The sequence below is a fragment of the Polyodon spathula genome, chromosome 21, assembly GCF_017654505.1.
Source record: "Polyodon spathula isolate WHYD16114869_AA chromosome 21, ASM1765450v1, whole genome shotgun sequence".
NCBI classification, from domain to species: Eukaryota; Metazoa; Chordata; class Actinopteri; order Acipenseriformes; family Polyodontidae; genus Polyodon; species Polyodon spathula.
The window spans coordinates 27,577,291-27,595,263 of NC_054554.1; the positions used below are offsets into that span (position 1 = coordinate 27,577,291).

At 38.9% G+C, this 17,973-nt stretch overlaps 2 protein-coding genes across 3 annotated transcripts; one reads left to right on the top strand and one right to left on the bottom strand.

The window, feature by feature from the left end:
- Window positions 1–1,587: 1,587 nt before the first annotated feature.
- On the bottom strand, window positions 1,588–3,375 carry LOC121296582 (oxidoreductase-like domain-containing protein 1). Its single transcript, XM_041222292.1, has 2 exons — window positions 3,187–3,375; window positions 1,588–2,510 (listed from the first exon to the last, which is right to left on the bottom strand). Exons 1-2 carry the CDS (start codon window positions 3,250–3,252, stop codon window positions 2,070–2,072), a joined length of 507 nt encoding a protein of 168 aa, XP_041078226.1. The 5' UTR covers window positions 3,253–3,375; the 3' UTR covers window positions 1,588–2,069.
- Window positions 3,376–3,434: 59 nt separating this feature from the next.
- ccdc137 (coiled-coil domain containing 137) lies at window positions 3,435–6,487 on the top strand. 2 transcript variants are annotated; one of them, XM_041222290.1, is made up of 6 exons: window positions 3,435–3,614; window positions 4,163–4,287; window positions 4,614–4,881; window positions 5,432–5,514; window positions 5,939–6,018; window positions 6,121–6,487. In XM_041222290.1, exons 1-6 carry the CDS (start codon window positions 3,535–3,537, stop codon window positions 6,328–6,330), a joined length of 846 nt encoding a protein of 281 aa, XP_041078224.1. In that variant the 5' UTR covers window positions 3,435–3,534; the 3' UTR covers window positions 6,331–6,487. The 2 variants fall into 2 exon arrangements, with proteins under 2 accessions (XP_041078224.1, XP_041078225.1); XM_041222291.1 differs by having other exon boundaries at window positions 3,435–3,605.
- Window positions 6,488–17,973: the final 11,486 nt, after the last annotated feature.

Here is a 17,973-nt window from a genome sequence, read left to right on the forward strand (position 1 = left end):
ATCTGAAAATATGAAAAAAATAACAAAAAGTTTTAAAACTTCTAGTATCTATTAATCAGAAAAAGGTGTAGCGCTCATCAAGAATGACGAGGTGTGTAGTCAAAAAACAACTGATACATTCACAAAATAAAGGTATTTGATCATTTCAGCTTTATAACACAAGACAATGATGTTTCTACCTCTAGGTCTTGATCAGACACAAATACAAACAGGTTCTATGCATCATTAATTGAGGTTCCTTGTGGCTTTATACTGTTATTTTTTTATTATTATTCCTTCAAATGTACCTTTACTCTCTTGCTTTGCTTAATTTGGGCCCTGTGTTTTTGTATGGTGCTGGTATTTAATTTGTTTGCCAGCGATCTACAATAATGAATTTATCAATCACAAGGTAATCTGTGGTCTGGACTGGAGCCCTGAGATGTAAACCTCCTTTCAACAGTGAGATTACCCCATGTAAATAATCTCCAAATCTCAAAGCTATGCTGTTGAAACCAATGCTTAACCTAATTAAAAAATAATACACTCTTAGGAGACAGACACAAATTGAGTTTTCGATTATTCTTGGTAGGGCAATTGAATTCGGGGAGGTGGTGGGAGGCAGGATTATCTTGCTTCATTAAGTGACATGGTCGGCTGCCTTTCTCCCAGAGGCCAAATGAACCCCTACAATACCAACTCCGTACTGCCAGCCAGCATACTGAACACACCACAGTTCCACTTCTATTAAAAACAAAGCCGTGAAAGACATGAATAATTCATTTAATGTATTTATATATATTGATACGCTAATAAGAATCACTTAAATGTTTCAATATATAAAAGTATTTAGTACCACCTTAAAAAAAAAAAAAAAAAACTGTTAGAACAAGTTCTCTTTTACACTGAAGTTTCAGAAACTTTGGGGACTCTAATAATGAACATCCAGTATTGATGTAACAGCATAATACAATAATAAAAAGAACAATTACATTTCTCTATTTATTGTCACGGATTAAGCAGGGCTTCCAAGCACTGTCTGGACTATCTAGGGGAAACAGCATGGGGTGTCAGTCAATACTTCCACTCTGAGTACAATGGATAATTAAAATGAGATAAACCCACACGATTATTAAGTGTTGGTTTAGTGCTGAACATGCTGGTTACTTTGCAGATTGTTTTGAGGGGAGCAGCAGCCGTGTAAACCGCCCTTCTGGCGACTCTTATTGCTGGGGTGAGGTAGGTTGTGGGGTGGGAGCTTAGGGGCTTTGTAAAGTGCTGAGCTCAAGACCAGACGATTATTACTTCAGCAGAAAACCTCTTTGGAGCTGTGTAAATTGGCCAGCCTGTGAATAAAGATTTGTAGACCGCCCAACTTACTGACTTCACAGGTACAGCTGTATCCCAGTATCCCAGATCTCTGGAATCCACATGACGCTTGAGACACTGAACTGAAAGGAATCTGTTAGTCCCACTGAGAATTCTTTGAATTGATTCAGACTATTTAACCTAAAGTTAAAGAACAGTAAACTGACCTCAGCCAGACCCAACCCCAAAACACACTGTAATGAGACTCCACTCTGTGTAAGGGGATTAGTGACGCAAGGAGGCTGCTACATTTCAGTAACATATAGTTAAGCCTTTTAATTTCATTGAAAGTTGAGACACACCTTATTCAATAATATACATTTTACAATAACCGGGTCATGATCGGAAGACATATTTGGAAGTCCTACAAAGAGACTGGAATAAATATTTATTTTAATAGTGTATCTACATGTTTAAAAGTATGGTTCCAGTGAAAGCACAACATAAAGTCACAATAACTTAACACAACATTTGTATAAATAGTACAGGCACACAGACCTGAATATTCAAAAGTACCCAGTGTTGTCCTAATCCGTTTGGGTTTACAAATGTCCAGTGCTATTTAAAGTCCAATTTTAAAAGTTTCAGGTAGACGGAATTTTATAAAAGAACAGAAAACGTACAAATTAGTTTCACCCATTATCATCTTTCAAAACATCGGTTTATTTTGTCGGTCCCTGTTGTAATTGGTTTTAGGATTTTTGTTGATCCTTGCTGCTGTTTTATTTTACACTGATCATTCTAATCTCCATTTTTAAAAACGCTTTGATGTTTTCGTCCTTGACGTGCTCCTCTACTGCAGCCAGAGCCTTCTCCCCGCCGTCTCGGTAATACTTCAGGAGTTCCTCTGTGTAGGGAATCCATACGCAGTTCGTGCAGCCGCTCATACAGCAATGCATGGGCGGGGGCGGAGGGGGGCCGAGGGGTGCGCTGCTGTGTTTTGGGTCTGGCTCATCCCCCTCTGTTGTAGAACCTTCCACATGAGTCCTTCCCTGGCCGGTTCCACAGTCTTGAGTGTCCTGGGAATCAGGCGTGGTGGACAGGCCTCGGTAGCCCTTGTGATGGAGTGTCCGTGCTGCTCCACAGAGCTTCCCAGCTGGGATCGGAGTGAAAAAAGACACCAGGTGCTTCTGGCTAAGGTCAAAACGGGGGACGCTGCAAAGCTGGGAGAGGAAAAGAAACAGCACTGTAAAATATGACTTGCAAACCGCGCTTACTTATTTAACACTTCCGTGCGTAACAGGGCGAAGGCAGGGCACTAACCGACGACCCCGCACATCGCAAACATGCGTCTTCACCACTAAAGAGCCAGGCTACCCTTCAATCCTAAATCTAATCATCTCTCTTTTTGTTCCAACCCGGTCCTCTGGTTACATATAGTTTGGTGGTGACAATTAATATTTTAGGCTACATTCTAATTAAACGTCTTAATCTGCGTAGTCGTACTGTACAAGCCCCCCCCATGCTTTTGTCATGCTTACGCCTAATGTAAGCCATCACAACGTTGCTACTTTACCGTTTTTAACAAAAAATAAATAAAAAATAAATAACATACATAACAATACAGACGCGTATACCTTTCTGTATAATCATTTAGTACAGCAATGGCCATGTCAAGGTCAGGGTGACACTGCTGGTCTTAGACTACTTGTGGCTTGTTGACTGCGGGGTCATACTGAAATTCTGATAGCTAAAACTGTTTTTATGAGTGATAAACGGGAAAAAAAAAGAAAAAGATTTCAACCCAATATAGTGTCATTCTCAGTGAAAAGTGGTAAGACTGCTATATTGTGTTGTTTATTATTATTATTATTATTATTATTATTATTATTAACTCACCTTATGAAACTCAGATACCCGCCCCATACTCCTCTTAACAGTTACCAGCAGCAATGAATGTGACATTACTTCACTGCCAGCTGCGCTTCCTGGTTAGTACCAGACGACATTATTAATACAGAGCTATATTATGATTATTATTATTATTATTATTGTTGTTGTTGTCAAGTTGCGTCTTCTCTGTGTTCGTCTGAATAGAGGCGTAGACGAGGCAAAGGCGGAGCTACCTCGGGGTTGGAGTTGAAAGTGCAACAGTGTGTTTGCGTCACTGCGCGGCCATGTGGTTTGTAGGCTGCGCTGTTAGACTGTAACATCGTCCAATTTTATAATACAGAGAAATAGATAAGCATGGGGAAGCACAGGAAAATCAAAGCGGTCGATCCGTTTTACCACGGCCCCAGGAAAGATCAACTGCAGGGGTGTGTACGGTTTGTATTCTTTATTTTTGCACTACTGTACTTGCACAGTGCCGTGAGAAACGTTTTGTTAAATAACACGCTGAAACAGTAGTCTTAGCTATCGTCTACTGCTTCTCTGAAAACACATTGTATTAGAGAAAAAAAAAAAACATACTTCCCGTGCCTCTCGTCATATGTGCCCGTGTGGCGTTGGGTAATCACAATAGCCTTGGCTATACTAGAAGTAAAATCACAACTACTGTGTACTGTATTCTGTAATATGCCTCGTGTAGTTGAAGCAGTGTCATTCTTATGCACATATGTGGAAATAAAGTTAAGTGAAAGTACCTTTACTGCTAGTGAACTGTTGTGGGAAAGGAAAAGGTGTAGCATTTATGTCCTGTGTAAAATTTGGAAATACCACTACCATTGCATAGCATTGTGTGCAAATGTGCGTTTTTCTGTGTTCTCTTAAGTTTGCACCAATTTTGTTATTCTTGAAGCAAAAACAAAACGCAAGTATTAGATTTGGCCAGTTGGTTTCTTGTAGTTGAATCATGTGTCTTCTTGACCGATAGCAAAGGGAAGAAGAGTGATGTGAAGCCCCATAGTATGGATAACCTGGAACACATCCCCTTCCGGCTCCGTGAGATCATGAGGAGCAAGGAGAGAATGAAGAAACAGCAGAACAAGAAGATGACGGGTACTGTACCAGCATGCATGCTATATAGCACCTTCCAACACAGCTCCACCACACACACTGTACAGAAAAGTAAGGAGATACAAGGACATATACAGTAATACATTCCAGTGTCTGTTAGACAGGGTAATACAAAATAAATAAATAGAAAGCCAATACAAAATAAAAATTTGCAAGAAGCCTGTTCAGAGTTTCGGCACATCACAAGGAAAATTATAATAGTCTTGACAAAACCATTACATAATCTGCAAGGTTTGGCGCAATTGGTAATCTCTTGAGAAAGGCTTCTGACTGATTGTTTTTTTTTTTTTTTGTATTATTATCTGAAGCTGTTGCCTCCAGCCTCACCCCAACCCCCACTCATAAGCCAGCCCCCACTCCTAAACCATCCCCCAAGCCAGCCTCCGATGCCGTGCAGCTGCAGGCTGACATCCCTGTGCCGCGGTTTCGGAAGCGCAGGCAGGAGTCAGAGGCTGCCTTCATGAACCGCATGGACAGGGAGACGCAGCACGTCATGTTCCTCACAAAGAACCAGCTGATCCGTGAACCAGAGAGGGAGCAGCCCCTGGAGAAGGGCAAGTCCGAGAATAAGAAAGAGTACGTGTGCCAGGGGGCTAGTCACAAAGGACCTTCTCGGTTGTCGCCAAAATTGGAGTAATCATTATATAACTTTAAACGTGGTTGGGGTCAGTTCCTTTTTTTCAATTCCAATTCCATTTTCAATTTTTTTTTTTTTTTGTTTAGATAATTTCTACATTCCAATTCCTTCAAAGGAATTCCTTTGGAGGAATTGGAATTGATTGAATGGGAATTGGAATTTACAATTGGGAATTGATTTTAAAATGGAATTGGAATTGGAAAAAAAAAAAAGGAATTGTCACCCAATTTTAATAAACAAAGTCAAATAGGCAAACATTTCTACATAGATCCCCAAATAAATGTTCATTAGTTTTACGAGAGTAAATGTTCAAAGTCTTCCTAAAAGTAAAAACTATCAAAATCACATGGCAGGTATTGTTCTACAGAAGAACACCCATTGCCTGTGCAATAAGAGTTAAATCAGCACCTGGGTCTAAAACTTCAAATGATGACGTGACTCACAGAAGCAGAACTTATGTTTGCACTGACGGATTCTCTGTACATGCAGGTATGACAGGAGTCGACTGAACAGGTTATTGAAGAAGAAGGAGGATAGGAAAGAACTGAGAGAGGAGAAGGAGAAGTTCATAGGTACTGTGTGTGTGTGTTTTTGCACGTGGATGCTTGTTACTTTTGTATTCATAAGATGTAATTTACATGCTGCTTAATGTCTAAGTCTCTAGGACCTGCTCACAAAACTTTAGCTCATTTAAGACTGCATTCTGTTGCAACAGAGGTACATTGCATATGCCCATCTGCTCTGTTATTTTATTTGAGTAGCTGTCAAGATGCCTTAACACACACAAAACTCCAGAAGTAAACTTTTGGAGAAGTGCTCTATTCACTTTTTGTTTGTTATGGAAACTAAATGCCTGATAAAAACTATTTTTTGTCCCATCTACAAAAAGCCTGAAAATGGGATTAAATAAATACTGGAAATCTGAAGCCCTACACTATATAAAGTGCTCCTCAGGACTGACTTAATGTGTGTATCTCTCTCTTTCTCTCTCACCAGACACAGTGAAGTTTGGTGATGTTGCCATGGCGCCACCAACACTCACAGTGAAGCCAAGGAAAGCCCAGACCAGGACTGAGGTTTGTTTGTTTGTTTTTTTGTTTGTTTGTGTGCGACGGGACGTGCAGAGATGGTGCAGCGGGCTGTGCAGGAGTGTGTAACTGTCTCGCTCTGTGTTTCAGGGGAGGATGAAGGGGCTGCTCCTGACGTCCTTGATGGGCACACCCGTGGCTGCTGCTACTGGCTCAGTAAAGTCCTCAATGGCCAGGCAGAGGATGATGCTGGAAGAGAGGGAGCGCGTGGTCAAAGCTTACCGGGACCTCAAGAAAATCAAACATGAGCGCCTCCTCTCCAACACAGCCAGCCTGAAGCGGCAGCAGAACCTCAAGTGAACCAGCGATGACCCGGGAACAGCAGCGTTTTTCGTGGAATTATAATATATAATGAGTATGTTGTTCTAAAATGTTGAATTACATACCCCAGTCTCTTGGAATGAAGAAGGCAAGCATAATTTTTATTGACTGGAATAAAATGGACTGTGAACCAGGTCAGCTGTCTTTGGGAAGCTTTTCTCAGCTAAGCCACTAGGTGGCAGTAGAGACTTGAACTAAAAAATAAGTTCCTGATTAGCATCATCTATGACCAATAACTTGCAATACAGAGTGGTAAACAATACATATATGTATATATTATTACTAACTGATTAAATATGGGCTGTATTTTCTTCTTTATGATTTAATAATTATGCTTTATACTGGGAATGTTGTTGAAGTAAATCACTGGTTGGTTTTTACAACACAACAAAATTGTTTGCATGTATTTTCCAGTCCAATCGGTTCACTCACGATCGCTGTCTTTCAACTTCTTGACTCTTTAAAAACGTTCCCTTCACTCTAATGGCTGGTTTAATAGACATCAGTTAATCTTGAACTACCTAATGTGACTTTAACTACAAACAAGCATAGATTCAGAACTAGGAAACCATCCAAAAATGCCCATACCCAATCTCAGCTGAGCTCCAACACAATGGCTTGGTTTTAAATTGGCATTGTTGACAGACAAACAACACAAAGTGAATCTAAATCACAAGAAGAATATGTGGCACATATTATGTAAAATACACACGCAAAGAATAAATTCAACTGAATAGAAAGTGGTTCCATCCGCCCACTAGATTTTATTTAAAGAGTTGCATTCTTGCTGCTTCGGTCGCGGATTGCTCATGTCAGTGATGTCATTGATTGTCACAGACTCCTCTTCAGCACGCTAGTGGTGCTTTGGAGAGGGAAGGTCACATGATAAAACACGATGGTCCTCCTGTTGTTAACGCTGACGCTTCCCTTCCTGGAACACTACACCAGGGCTGTGTGCCGCTTGCATTAACATACTATTTGGTTATGGCTTGGCATTCACGTTTAGTTAAGATTTTAGATGCTGTCATGTGTACTTTCATTTTATCAGTCACATTCCCACACAATTAAAATGTTCCATTACCCAGGCAGCACACACCTGCTGACTACAAAGGATGGTGATATGTACAGTAGATAGGCACAGATTCACCTCGAGATAGCAGTAGGGCTGTATATTTGGGTTATGTCGTGATTTTAAATACAGTAGTATAGTATTTATGAAAGCGGAAAAATTAGCGTTGTCACATGCATAATTGGTCATTTATTTTTTCTAGAGTTATTGCACAACACAATATTTAAATGCTTACCTGAAAAAGAGTAAATGCTAAATTGTATTTAATTTTTTATGTCAGCCTTTTAAAGACTGTTTACCGGAAGCAAACTAAACCGGATGCCAGGTTCCTAATTGCAGTATAACAGGTAGTGTGTCAATAAGGCAAAGGTTTTCTGTATTTATTTTTAAGTGATACAAAATGTATATTTTCACAATTATTTTAGTGTTCATTATGCTCACAATCTCAGGTCTCAGATTTACTTCAATTTCAGCGATATTAATATTTGTGGATGAGAACAGTATTTTATGTGTGTGTAAAAACAAGCAGCTAAAAGGCATTTTAATGTAAAGACGCACACTTCTGTAGCTGTGTATATTGTTGCATGCAAAATAAACAATGGTGTTTGACTATGCCAAGTCACCAGCATTTATTGCATTGTTGCTAAATAACAGGAAGAAAATGTAATTGTGGCAAATTAAGTGTAATTGTGAATGCACTGCAGCTCGTATATCACGTGAACGAAACAACCTGAACGTTAACCTGCTAATTTTTTTTTTAATTTAATATTTTTATAAAAATAATTACCGTTCGGTATCACTGCCGTCTTGCCTAGCACAGCATTTGGCTTTCCATTTACCTTTTGCATGGTGGTAGTATGGGAGTGTCTTCCGAGCTTTTGCATGGTGGTAGTATGGGAGTGTCTTTGCGTTCATAGATATGTAAAGGCTGGCCCTGGTTCCAGATTGCAGTCCCTGGGTCTCATCAAAACAGCAGCCTAAATCTGGCTAGGCCCTGGGCTGCCTTTTCTTTTTTGCAGCGTTCACATATGAGAAAAGAGCCCTGAGGCTGCCTCAAATCGCAAGTGTGAACACTGAGGGAATTTAAGATGGAACCGTATCTGGTACAATTTACACATAAACCCTCTTTCAAGATCTTTGACCATTCTTAGACCTTTGTTATTCAGAAGGATCATGGTACACTGCCATATAACTATCCTGGCTCTGTCCTTGTGTCTGCCCTGAATACATACAGGGTATTGAATTCCACTTGCATGTAAAGGGGGCTGGGCTGTTACGTGCAGAGAGGCTTCAGAGCTGGTATGGATGTGTTCACAGCATTGATAAATCTGGCCTGGTGTGTGGAAGGGGGAGGGGGTGGTTGCTATGGAGATGTGCCTGAGTGAAGCCCCTCTGCACCACCCTGGGTGTGTTGCCAGGTACCTGCTGGAGAGCCTTTTGGGTGTCCTCGCTCACTCTGGCACTCGCTCAGACTCAGGGAACTGCTTCATGTTCAACAGTCAAGAAGAGCTTCGGCTTTGGCACTCACCCTGGGGCTTGGGTTTCCAGCTCTTTAAATATGGCCAAAAAGAAAATCCACTGTGCAAAGTGAGCGTTTGTACATTTTTATGTGTATGGATGAAATTAGACAAAATATCCCTGTAAAGACAGCAACTCCTGAAATGCTCATTTCTGAAATGCTTTTTCTAACGTCAATGTGTTTGTTCAGTTTATGATTGGTAGGCAAGTCACTTCCCAAAACATGTGCCTGTTTACAACAGCCACAAAACCAGTTACTAGTTCAGAGGAAATGTCCTGACATCAACATCATTGTTTAAAAGGGAAATAAGGAAAACAAAAAACAGTCACGCACCTGTTTACCTAGAACATAGGTTGAGAGTAAAGTCATTTTTATGTCCTGCTTTGGGTTGAGAAATACTGCAGGACACTTTGCATTACTTAAAATAGATTACAGGACATTGGTAGCCAAGTAATTAGCAATACACTCTGTTCTTGCATGGCTATGGCAATATGATATATTGCCACCATTTAAGAGCAGAGACAATGAGGAGTGACCTTGCTATTACATGTTTGTATATGCCCCTGAATCTAAAGGACCACAATCATCAGTTATAGATTATAAAATACAACGTATAAGAGACTACTGTTTTGGCTAATGCCTTCACAAGTGCAATGACTGAGGAGTTAGGAAACTTTTGGCTGTTTCTTATATGTTAATTACCTGGCAACAAAATATTGTGTCCACACCTATAGGGTGTTAAAAAGGGTGCCCAGTACAGCAATGAAATGTGGCAAACTCTGAAATGCGTTTGTGACACTAGCATATTTCCTCATAGATAAAATGTAATACAGCTCAGACAACGTGTGAAGAAACTTTTCAAACTGCATGATAATCAGAGGTGCAGTGAAAGTAGTGCTGGAGCTAATGATGGGTAAACAAGTGAGATTGAAAGCTGCATATATAATTACAGCTGCTAATATAATTACAAGCACATCAAAGGTGGAGCCACATTGGAAAGTCAAATTGTGTGCTCGTGAAATTGGTGCCAAAATAATTGACATTTCCAGGAAGAAAAATATGAAAATGATCAGGAATGAATGTTAAATGAATGCATTGTTATAGTATACTGCTTTCCCTAAAACGACAGGTCAGCAACCACATTATGAAAGTATATAACAAAACTCATAATAATAATAATAATAATAATAATAATAATAATAATAATAATAATAATACTTTAGTGAATTGGTTGGTGTCTTGATTACGGATGCTTTGTAGTTCTCTAAGTCCATGCTGTGCCTGATTGTTTGTACCATTTTACTGAATATGCAAATAGGTAACATTTATCTGTAGAAGGCAACACTGAATGAGTTTACAAAAAAACACAAAGGTCTTTTAAAAGGTCAATTGCAGAAACTTTTTGTATTGTTTATTTTATTTAAACTTATGACAGACTGTCTTTATATACATATGAAGATTCAGTTCATACGGTCCTGACTGCTACATATACAGTGGTAAAAATGATTCAGACAAGTTACCACTGCTTTTAATAGCCATGTGATATCCACAGTAAAGCTAAGACCAACCTGTACCCAACTGGAGTAAGACACATAAGACAAGAAAGTTAAACATCTAAAAGTACTGAGGCAAAGAAAGGGCTGGAAAACATTTGGGACTACACCCTTTTTGGGTGTAGGTGTAGTAAGACGGGCCACGCTGTTTATCTGGTCCAGAAAGAAAGGCCAATGTAAAACTGTACTACCTTCTTCCAAACACGTCAAACATTCTTTTTGATTCGTTGCCCTAACCCTAATTAAGAACTGATTTAATAGGTCAGTATTTGAATTCTCTCAGCTGGGCCTTTGCTGAAAAGCCTGCCCTGTTCTTTCTACACCTAGGCCCCTTTTTGCTCTCTTGGATCGCAGTAAGATAGTTTAACACAACACAAGAGACCACAAGAAGCAAAATAACACAACGCACCTAAAGATGATGTCACAAAGGAAATACACTGCTCGGACTTTCACTAAATATCAATAATGCTTTAGCAATCCCTTTGTGTATCTGTGTGCATTGCCGTGAGGGCGTGTGAGGGTAAATGTGAACATTCATCTTTATAGAACTTAGGTGGGGAGTGCTAATCTGTGAAAATGGCTTTATGATGCTATACCTCTCGGTCCAGGAATGGGAGTCTGTGTTAATCACTGGCTTGACACACAAGACTGGTCTTATCAATCAGGGAACATGGCTTTATGATGCTATACCTCACGGTCCAGGAATGGGAGTCTGTGTTAATCACTGGCCTGACAGGGAAGGGCTTCATTGCTCATTGTGGTAGTTTTTATAGCTGTTTTCAGATTCCAATGCCATATAGTCAAGAAGGTGCGTCCTTAATCATTCATTTGAACCAATTAAACCCCAGGACCAGAGCTGCCTGCCCCTGCTCTCCTTGATCTCTCCAGCCAGTGGAATCAGCAGGTTGAACTGTAGAGAATGACACTAGTATTCCCTTTGAAGTCATGGGGATTTCCAGCCATTATTCTCAAACCTTACCAAATATTTCACTGTACAGTACGCCCATCAAAAATATTAGAATCAGACTGTAGCATGTAAAATGCTGAGAGATGCAATACTCCAGAGAGGATGGGCTAAAATGAAATCAGGTAATATGCCCTTAAAAAGAATGTGTCCTTTGTTTTGTTCGATGGAAACTATAATGAACAAACTACACTGAAAGGGTCATTAAGTAGTAATTGCTTGAATTTTTAGGATTGCTATGATATTGCTAGTAACTACTGGCCCCTTGGTACAATCATGTGTGTAACAGTAGCTTCCTACATGAGGAAATTCTGCAGTGTCACTGAAATATCCCAGCAATGTATCAAGCGTTGGTGAATTTCATATGCTGTGTATGTAATTTACAGTTTTAAAGTTATAATTAAATATGTTCCATATTGCCACATTTTATAAGCTCAGGGATAGGGAAATGTACTTGAAAACCACATATAAACTGCATTCATTGTGCATGTAAGTTAGTGCTATTTTAGGACTCAGTCACCACAGACTTGGCAGGGCTAGTGAACTTACTACATTGTGGCCTTGTGATATAATAAGGAACAATGTTTGTGATTAATATATTGTTTATCTGTTAACATGGTGAGTAGACAAAGGAAAATTGTAATACGTGTTTTGTGACTCAGTTTTTGTAAAGTATATGTGTAATTGTGCCCTACTTTGGATACAGTAAACAACATTATGGATTGTCAGAGTAGCTTAATAACTTCTAAAAATAATAATACTGGTTACTATCAGAAGTCTCAGGTTTCACGCTTCTTTGGGCCTGGCTGGTTTCCATCGTAACTAATGCAGAGCTTTATTGTTCTTCTCTTGCCAAAGATATTTCCAGAAGACAGCCTTTTCTTTTTAACCTTTTTTTTCTGTTAATGAACCCACGACCATGTCTATATAAAAAGGTCAGACTTATGGCTGACAAGTTGTACAGGAGAGGTTGGGGGAGCAGCTCAGTGCCTTGACTACAAATCTATGGTATTCTGCAAATCTTGACATTTCTTTAAGTGAGTATATACCAGGCATACTTGTAGCTTAGTTAATTTTTTTTTCAGAATCAGTGCACAATCTGAAATATATTTGAGATACGTAAAAAAAAAGAAAAAAAAAGAAAGAAAAATAGACATGGTGGATTTCTCTTTCGTGAAGAAAATGCTAGTTTTGGACAAAAAAGGCAATTTATTTCAATTGCTTTAAAATGTATTTTGTTATCTTTATACAAACAAGTTTAAATGAAGTAAACACATCGTTCTCTTCACAAACAACCCTCACCCTGCAAGCAAATTGCTCACAATTATTATGATTGTGCAAATATTAAGGTTAGGTGTCTAAGCTTGTCTGACAGCAGCTCTTGTATCTCAAGCTTATTTTTTTCCAATTCATGTATTGTTCCAGGGGTGATTCTTTTACTTTCCAATGCTTTCTGTCCTGTGTTTGGGGTGCATTGAGGGCTCTCAAGCCATATAAATCAGCGCTGCCAGACCGCTACATTCCCAGTACAGAAACTGTTAAGGTAATTCAAGGAACCAACAAAATATGACCTTAATTGTGGGGTGGCCTTAATATTGAAGGTCTGTTAACATTGAAGTCAATGGAATCTGTGAAAATATGGTCTTAACTCTGGGGTGAGCTTTGTAGCGAGGTGGATGTTAAGTAAGATTTCACTGTATATCCTCCACAGATCAAAATGTCAAATGTATTTGTTAAAAAGGAATTTACTTTTTTATTGTGTTGTTTTCTAGTTTATAATAGATGTGTTGAAATGAGCTTCACTGAAATCGATTTGTTTTGTTTCATGTATAATGCAGTCCTACAAAACCTTTTCTCATTGAACCGCGGGGTTCAGTTTATGCGCCTCGCAAATTCAAATGTTAACCTGTTTGATTTGAGCTTGGTCCGGTTCTATTTGTGTGTATGTTTCCACGGTATCAGCAAACTGTTGAGAACACAGCAGCTCCATGGCAACATGCCCACAACATCACTCATGTGTTACAGGGGTAAAAGACCATGTGATATTGTTAGGCTGGGTCTATTCTGGAGAGTAGGAGTCATCACATGCAGTGAATATACCACATAGTTTTCTTATATTAATATGTCCTATGCAGAGGTTCTCTTATCACAACTAAAATCATTTTGAAGAGTTTGAGCAGCCAGCTTTGCTTAGCGGTCCTTTCTCCCAAACTGCATCACAATGTATTATAGAGTATACCATCTCTTTTAATCATATTTTCATAACTGACTTTCTAATTTTAGTATAGTACAGTATAGCACTAAGGCAATACCAATGTGAAAGAACTAAAACAGTAAGAAATGTTGATCTGAACCAGGAGTCAGTTTTCCTTACCAGCAAGATATATAATGTAGTTTAATACTGTCACAGTGAAAAGAAAAAGAACGGAGAAAGGTAATTGCACTATAGTTAGTTGAAAAGAAATGTCCAGAAGATTCTCTATATACAATTTTGTGAATCAGAATCCTGGATGAGCCTCCAGAATGCCATTAAGCACTTGTACCTTGCAATGCAGTATAACTGCTTTGTGACAAATCAAAAAAGGGAAATGCCAAAATGAGAATTTGATCGTAGCACAGATGAGAGGACATCACTGAATGTAATGATAAGATTGCTCAACACTGACAAAATACAGTTACCCTATTGCCACTGGTCACATGGATTGGAGATCTGCCCATCGAAACAAGCTGGACTAATAGGTTAGTTGCATACATCAAAGATTGTTCATTTTAATATATTTTCATGTGTTTTTTTTGCAATGCCAGTCTTGTGTGTCACATGAAATGCTGCAGATTATCAGTGTATGGAATTTGCAAGCATGTATCCTTTTCCTGAGGAGTTATCAAGCTGAAGTGCTAGAAGTGGCTGTGTTTGTCAATGTTCCAAGGGAAAACTGCCAGGCTGTGCTATTACACATGAAGGCCAGTTCTGTTTAAATATAAAAACAACAATACAATATAATAAGCTATATAAATCAAGCTTTAAAAATAAAAATAAAAAAAAATGACAAAATATTTAATACATCCATTATGTTTGGATTTTTTGCTTATGAAAAAAAAAAAAAAAGCTAACCCTAAGCCTATTATCTTGAAATATCACTCATTCAGATGTCAGTTTGCAGTGGTCTATTCCAGGTGCAGTTTTTCATATACAGTAGTTGTTTTGAATTGTAATGTAGTTGCTGCTGCTGCTGCTGCTGCCTGTTTGCCTGCCTGCCAATATGAGGACCACGAAACCGAGGTTGATTCCCAGTGGTTCTGCACCACCTGTATAAACAGGCACACAGACTGAATAAATACACGCAGCCCTGACTATTAAACACTTTGGTAGCTGTATATCAGGGTATGTTCCTTATAAATATGCTCTTTAATTGCCAGTAAATAACTTAGATTTAGAACCTTGTATACATTTGTACACATAGCTTTATTTAGTTACCTTTGAAGGAACACAATTATAATTGATGATAGTTTTTGGTATAATTGTTAGGTCAGACATGGAAACCTTTCAAAAACCATTTTAAAAGACGCTACAGTGCACAGATGCTATACTGTTTGGGAGAATCTATTTAGCAGATTGGTAGACAATGCAGAAAGTCACATAGATGTAGATAGCAGTATTTTCCTATCAGGCATTGTTTCCTCACAGAAGCGTGTGATATGTGGCACACTGTGTGCTCTGCTCTCTGGACAAACCTTAGCCTCCAGCATGGAGATAAGGTTTGTTCTTTTGATATAAGTGTGTCTAGTTGAGTCAGAAAACTCATGCCATATATTATTTATTAAAACATAATAAACAACACGACTGCATTATACATGTTTTACACTACAATCTTTGGTCTTGTCTTTCGAGGTACCCCTGCCCAGCTTGCAGATAGTCCATGGAGAAGCCATGGGCATGGGGGCAGGATAGCTGCCCTCCCCTGTTAGACAAAGCCATAAAACAAGCAGAAGCTGGAGAGGAGATGTTGAACGCTGGTGCAAAGTGGAGACGTAATGGATTGAGGTAAGATATAAATCCTTTCCTTGATGATCATTGGACATATTGTTCATTGTTGGACAAATAAGATACTAGCTCTCTGATTGATGATTTGATCTAGAATTGGAAGTGTCTAAAATATGTTTGATGTTTACATGATTTGATCTGAGGCTAAAGCGAGTTCCCTGCAGAACCATCACTTTGCTTAATTTGGTACCTTACTGAAAAGTTATGTCTGTGTCTCCCTCACTGACCAGAAGGGAGAGAGGTGCAGTCTGTGTCTCCTCACTCATCAGAAGGGAGAGAGGTCCTGTCTGTGTCTCCCTCACTCATCAGAAGGGAAAGAGGCCCAGTCTGTGTCTCCCTCACTCATCAGAAGGGAGAGAGGTCCAGTCTCTGTGCCTTTCACTGTACGGTTGGTTCCTTCATTTCAAAGCGCTATCGTGGACAGGAAAGGCATTGACAAAAAAAAAAGACAAAGGCACCTTGTTAGTGCCATTTCCTGTTAAACCTTTCTAGAAAAGTCTTGACACCTTGGTGACACTTCTACTCTACAAATGATAACAAACATCGGTCCCTCAAGGAGCCTCAAGGACTAATGGGCTGAGGGAGGCCCAGAGCAGGGACAGATGTGCCCAGCAGGGATAGCAAGCCTTCATTAAAATGGGCACCATGGCAAACCACAGAGTTCATTTCAGCAACAACAAGCAGCTATTCATTTCAAACATTATATACGAATGAAACCAAAGACATTGAAAATGTTTGTCTACCTGACTATGGTTGCAGAGTGTCCCAGAACTGCCACCAGTGTTTTAAGCTGAAGTGCTGCATTTTTAAAATTTATTTATTTATTTTTTTTACAAATGTTTTAATAATTACAGTTTGGGAGCATTAGGGGCGTATATATATATATATATATATATATATCGATATATATATATATATATATGATATTATTATTATGGTTCACATCTGTAACAACTGGGGTAATAAGTGTATAGTTATATGGAAATAGTTGCCAAGATGTTCCCATGCAATCACATCAGGTAACACAATGTTGTCACATGGCCATTCCCATACACAGAAGCTGGCATGCAAGAGCAGGAACCATTGGTAATTACCCAGTTATTCCAACGTATTGCAATGTAATTACATTGCTAATCTAAAGACATGTATCCCAGGACTGGCACATGCCTTCCCAGTAGTCGTAACGTTTAATCGAATGTTACTTGGATTCTGTGAATTGTCTACAGGCATTAGGATCTTATGCAAAACTGAATATGCATCTTGTTGACTTTTACATGTGACCTGCACATGGATCCTTCCAAGACTAAACAGTTTTAATTATTCAATAAACTGCTGTTGACCGTTCCTGTACAGTAGTTATAAAATCATTAACAGGTATAGGAATGGCTCTATAAATGAGTCAAACTGTTTTTTTTTAGTTCTAGAGAATACTGTCGGCTCTCCAGCTATCCTATAAGGACTTACATCTTTTTAATTGGATCGATGCAAATTACCTTTTGTTTGCACTGATGTTGGTTATGGATGTCGACAGAGACTTTGTTTCTTGTACGCAAGCATTTATTTTGTACGCACAACAATGCTGTTTACATTAATCACCAAGCAATTAGTTTATATTGCTGCTATCCATGAAAGTGATTCATCCGCTCCCATGCAAAACAACATGTGTGCTGTGCAGCAAAGCAGGTCTGTTGACACTTCATTATTGAAATGTATTTTAAGAGATCTCAACTATATTGCATACACACTGGATTACCATCTATTGTGCTGATACTCATAATCATAATTGCCTTTAAGGTATATCTATTTGTATCTATATCTATATTTATATCTATATGTGTATCTATATATATACATCAGGTATTAAATAAACCCATTAATTAATGCATTGACAAGAAACTCTATCCTTCCCTCACCTTTACAACTGAGTACCAATCAAGTTAATTGCCATTGGTTGGTACTCAATTAAAAAGATGAGGGAAGGTCAGCTTGTCTTGTTTTAAAATCCTGCAGATAAATACTTCTTAAAAGCTATCACAAGTCTAAGTAGGAGAGCTTTAGCACACCCTTGTTCCTCAGAGACCCAGTTAAACAACATCCAAGTTCAGATTTAGCACTTGGCCAACTTCAAAAGTAAAAGTAATAATGGGCACAGGGCATGTTCAAAAACAGGATGCTAGGTCCCTGTGGATACATGTATCCAAATATAAGCAGCTGGTGTTTTTCTAGGGTGTGGCAGCACTTTTTGGTGAACGTTGAAGTGTGTGGGGCGGAAGGTTTAAAATATACAGACAAATAAACATTCCACCAGGCATCTAATCTTAAATGTGCGGAGCACTGAAATGTGACTGATTTCAACACCCGGGCTGTTTTAGATGTGGGGTTATGAGGTCAACAGCCCTCACAGTAAAATGTAGGTTTGGTCAAATGCCCCAACAAAAATAAAATGAAAGCATGTGTAACTGTTGTTGCTGCAGT